The 4,662-nt window shown below is 40.3% G+C and overlaps 1 protein-coding gene across 1 annotated transcript in view; it reads left to right on the top strand.

The window, feature by feature from the left end:
- Nucleotides 1-4,662, top strand: part of SLCO4C1 (solute carrier organic anion transporter family, member 4C1) — a gene marked incomplete at its 3' end in the record, with an annotated part of 33,916 nt that overhangs the window by 22,573 nt on the left and 6,681 nt on the right. The window contains exon 9 of the mRNA XM_010179153.1: nucleotides 1,739-1,886. Coding sequence (XP_010177455.1) covers nucleotides 1,739-1,886 — 148 coding nt within the window. The remainder of the gene's footprint in view (nucleotides 1-1,738; nucleotides 1,887-4,662) is intronic.

The raw sequence follows: 4,662 nt of genomic DNA, 5'->3' as shown, positions 1-4,662 counted from the left end.
CTTTGTAAGTTTAGTACCAGAACCACAGGAGTACAGGATCACTTGTGTTAATATGTGAATGAACGAAGTGTATTGTTTGTAGTAATTGTTTATTACTGAATTAGGATATAAGCAGAACTAACATGGCTTACTTTGTCTAGTAAACACTTCAAAGAATTGTTATTGCCAAATTCTTTTGCCCAGTATTTGTTTGAAAACTTGAAGGAATAGTAATGCAGTGACTATTTCTGTAGTTCAGTTCATTCCTACAAGTCTCTGGGACTCCTTTTTTGGTGTGAAAAAATACCCAACTTAGAGATTTGAAGACCATTTTAATGGCCTTATCTACTAGGCTTCTTTAGAAAAATGTTAGAACAAGAAGTCCATTTCATGAGAACCTATGTATATTAAACTGTATTTCTTATGTATTTTAATATTTCTCTGACCATGTGTAACTAAAGATTCAGTCCCTCTTTGAAGGTCAGGGAACAGAGACATTGTCTTCACATGTAAACAGGACAAAAGTTGCCTTTGAATTGATTACATACTTCTACATAGGACATGCCTCATGGGCTAACAAGGCACTGCATGAACAAACCTGTGATTAGTGAATTTCATTATGGTGGACTGCAGTGTTTTAAGCCAGAATAAACTAACTTTGGTTCTTCTATGTAAGAAGAATGAGCTAATGTAAATTAGTAGGGTTCAGCTATGCTACAACCAAATGAAGTATATAGGCAGTTATGATGTTTCTGATATTCCATGCTCAGTTTGAATGCTATGTAAGTAATCAAATTATTTCCTAGATAAATTACTTCTCCTTAGTGTTTGTGGCCATCTTAAATTCCCTTGAAGAAACTTGCCTTTTAGGTAATGAATCTGGAACTTTCAGTTTACAGTAGAATATTTAAGCTACTGGCAGTGTCAGTATCCTAGTTTCAGCTGACAGAACACTTAACCTGTGAAGCTTCTTTACTTGCACTACTACTAGAAAATCAAAGGGTGTTTTTACTCTGTTTAATCTTAATAAGGTCCCAAACTGATTTTTCATAATAACATAGTGAGATTACTTCAAATACAACCATACTGTGGCCTACATGGGAAGTAAATGCCTGAATTGTTAGTAGCTATTGAATGCAAGAGTTAAACTCCATTTTTCATTATTATTCCCTAAAAAGCCAAAGAATCTTTAAGGTTCTTTTGAGTGTAATAAAACTTTGTATGTCATAGCAGTCTGCATTTAACATGTGCAGTTGTCCTGGTGCTAGAACAATATAGATGTCTATATAGTAATGTTAAAACTAGTAAAAATGCAGTGAGTTTGCAGCTGGACTTGAACTCAAAACAGAGAAGCAACTTAGAATATGATCAGTATAATAAACACCACTAAACCCTGCTTTTAATCTTGTTGCTTTTTTTCTTGAAACTAAATTGAACAAATTCAAGTTATAACTGTGTGGGAGAGAGGAGAAGATGTAAGAATTGGGTTGGGACACAGAATTTTGTCATCTATTCTGTGAATGGAAATTGGAAGAATCTATGGATGTAATAATAGCACAAAAATAACTAGCTACAGAATAAATGGGAATTCCCTCTAGAGTTGTAACTACTAGGAACATGTTCTGTTTTGTTTTTTTAAATTACGTTGATAAAACACACGAATATTTTGAAATCTGTAAGGTAAACAAATAATGTAGTATTTCTTTAAATATTTGCTGGTTTAATAGATTTTAATACAATTTTAACTTTTGCCTTTCAGAACAGGCACACCATATAATTTAACAGCACCATGCAATGCAAACTGCGGATGTTTGCGTTCCATGTACTACCCAGTCTGTGGCACAGATGAAGTCCAGTACTTTTCTCCCTGTTTCGCAGGATGTGCATCATATCTTTTTAATAAGAAGGTACTTAATGCTATGAATATAGCTGCCATACTCTGTTCTCGTTTCCTGCAAAATGCATTCTATATCAAATTCTTCTTTGGCAGTATTTCTGAATCTAAGTGGTAGTTACTACAGGAGAAATTGGTATGGATTTGAAATGTGTCCAAGGAGGATGAAGGTCGATATGCATCAGAGTCCAATACTCTCTCATCTGGTGCTTTTAGATATTCCACCTGTGGAGGATGTAATGCTTAATATAGAATCATAGAATGGTTTGGGCTGGAAGGGACCTTAAAGATCACCTAGTTCTACCCCCGCCGTGCAATGGGCAGGGACACCTCCCACTAGACTAAGTGACTTAAAGACCCATCCAACCTGGCCCTGAACACTTCCAGGGAGGAGGCAGCCACGAATTCCCTGAGAAGCCTCTTCCAGTAGAGAATTGCTTCCTAATATCTCATCTAAATCTACCCTCTTCCAGTTTAAAACCATTCCCCTCGTTCTATCACTACCTGCCCTGGTAAAAATTCCCTGTCCAGCTTTCCTATAGGACCTCTTCTGGAACTGGAAGGCTGCAATAAGGTCCCCCTGAAGCCTTCTCTTCTACAGACTGAACAGCCCCAACTCTCTCAGCCTGTCCCCACAGATGAGATGCTCCAGCCCTCTGATCATCTTTGTGGCCTTCCTCTGGGCCCACTCCAGCAGCTCGATGTCCTTTTTGTGTTGGGGGCCCCAGAACTGGATGCAGTACTCCAGGTGAGATCTCACCAGAGAAGAGTAGAGGAGCAGAGTCACCTCCCTCGACCTGCTGGCCACACTTCTTTTGATGCAGCCCAGGATGCGGTTGACCTTCTGGGCTGCAAGCACACATTGCTGGCTTATGCTGAGGTTTTTCAACAACCAACACACCCAAGTCCTTCTCCTTAGAGCTGCTCTTAAGCCATTCCTTTTCTGGTCTGTATCTGTGCTTGGGGATTGCCCAGACACAGGTGCAGGACCTTGCACTTGGCCTTGTTGGACTTCATGAGGTTGGCATGGGCCTGCCTTGCCAGCCTGTCCACGTCCCTCTGGATGGCATCTCTTCCATCCAGCGTGTGGACTGCACCACACAGCTTGGTGTCGTCTTTGTAAAGCCATTTTGGTTACCACCAATCACCACACCTTCATTCTCTATGTGCCTTAGGAGAGCCTTCAGTTGAATCTGCTCCATGATCTTGCCAGGCACATAGGTGAGTCTGACTGGCTGATAGTTTCCTGGGTCTTCCTTTTTCCTCTTTTTGAAAATGGGGGTTATGTTTTCTCTTTTCCAGTCAGCAGGAGCTTCACCAGACTGCCATGACTTTTCAAATATGATGGATAGCATGTTGGCAGCTTCATCCGAGAGTTCTCTTGGGACTCGTGGATGGATCTCGTCAGGTCTCATGGACTTGTGCACCTTCAGGTTCTTTACATGGTATTGAACCTAATCTTCACTTATAGTGGGTGGATCTTCCTTCTCCCAGTCCCTGTCTTTATCTTCTGTGTTTTGGGTGGTGTGGCTAGAGCCCTTGCCTGTGAAGACTGAGGCCAATAAGTTGTTGAGCACTACAACCTTCTCTCTATCCCTCGTGATCCCCTTCTGGAGGAGGCCCACATCTTCCCTAAACTTCCTTTTATCACTGATGTACCTATAGAAATTCTTCTTGTTTCTCTTTATGTCCCTGTCCAGATTTAATTCCATCTGCCCTTTAGCTTTCCTAACCTGATCCCTGGCTGCTCGGCCAACTTCTTTGCAATCTTCTCAGCTAACCTGTTCTTGCATCTACTCTCTATAGATTTTCCTTTTGCACTCATTTAACTCCAGGAGCTCCTTGTTCATTCATGCATTCCTTCTGGCACTCTTGCCTGTCTTCCTCCTTCTTGGTATGCACTGCTCCTGGAATTGGAGAAGGTGGTCCTTGAATATTAACCAGTTTTCTTGGGATATCGTAAATATCAACTTTACTTACTTGATGACAGTTGATGTTACACAGGACTTCTGATTTAGCAGACTGGTAGAAAATATACCAAAAATACAGTACAAATGTAAGGTAAGCTTAATGAAATATAGCAATTGCAATACACAGTTCAGTCACAATACCAGTGTCATACCCATTATTGATATCTGTAACACAATCACCATTATGATGCTCTGCCCCCAGTCATTGGGAAGGCATATGTAGGTTGAATTTGCTACTATATAGTCTATATTGGGCTGAGCCGCACTCCGCCAGTAACTTAGAGAGACTTTAACACATTTGACACATTTACATCATCAGTTGATCCATTGAACTGACATAGCTGTTTCTTCACTGCACAGCTTTCCTTAGAGCAGCTGTGGTCACTTGCAACTTGTGGCATAGTTCTGTGATCTTTGTGAGCACATCACCCTTTCCCATCTTCTTTGAGCCTTGTTCTATTGTAGGGGTTATTGGTCAGTCACAGCATGTTTCTCACTTGTGCAGTGTCATGTTGCAAATGTTACTCCTACTAAACTTTCTAATGCTGAAAATATATTAAGCCTGAATGTACTTTAAATTGACAATCATGAAAGTAGAAATCAGCAACTGCCTTGACATTAAACTGCAGTTTTTATCTAGATCTTTAGGCATAATGTTACGTTTATTGTATGCATGGCAACCATCATTGGTGAGTTTCCAGAACTTGAATGTCAGTTGCCCCTGATGTAGGAATGGTGAACCATGAAATCAGCTGGTTATTATCAAGTCTTCCCAGAACTGAGAGACTTTCTGTGCTTGTCTCTATTAGTACAACAAAC

Source organism: Mesitornis unicolor, unplaced genomic scaffold, assembly GCF_000695765.1.
Source record: "Mesitornis unicolor isolate BGI_N332 unplaced genomic scaffold, ASM69576v1 scaffold20792, whole genome shotgun sequence".
Classification (NCBI taxonomy): domain Eukaryota; kingdom Metazoa; phylum Chordata; class Aves; order Mesitornithiformes; family Mesitornithidae; genus Mesitornis; species Mesitornis unicolor.
The sequence above is the reverse complement of the archived record's forward strand: the minus strand, read 5'-3'. Positions and strand labels throughout refer to the sequence as shown.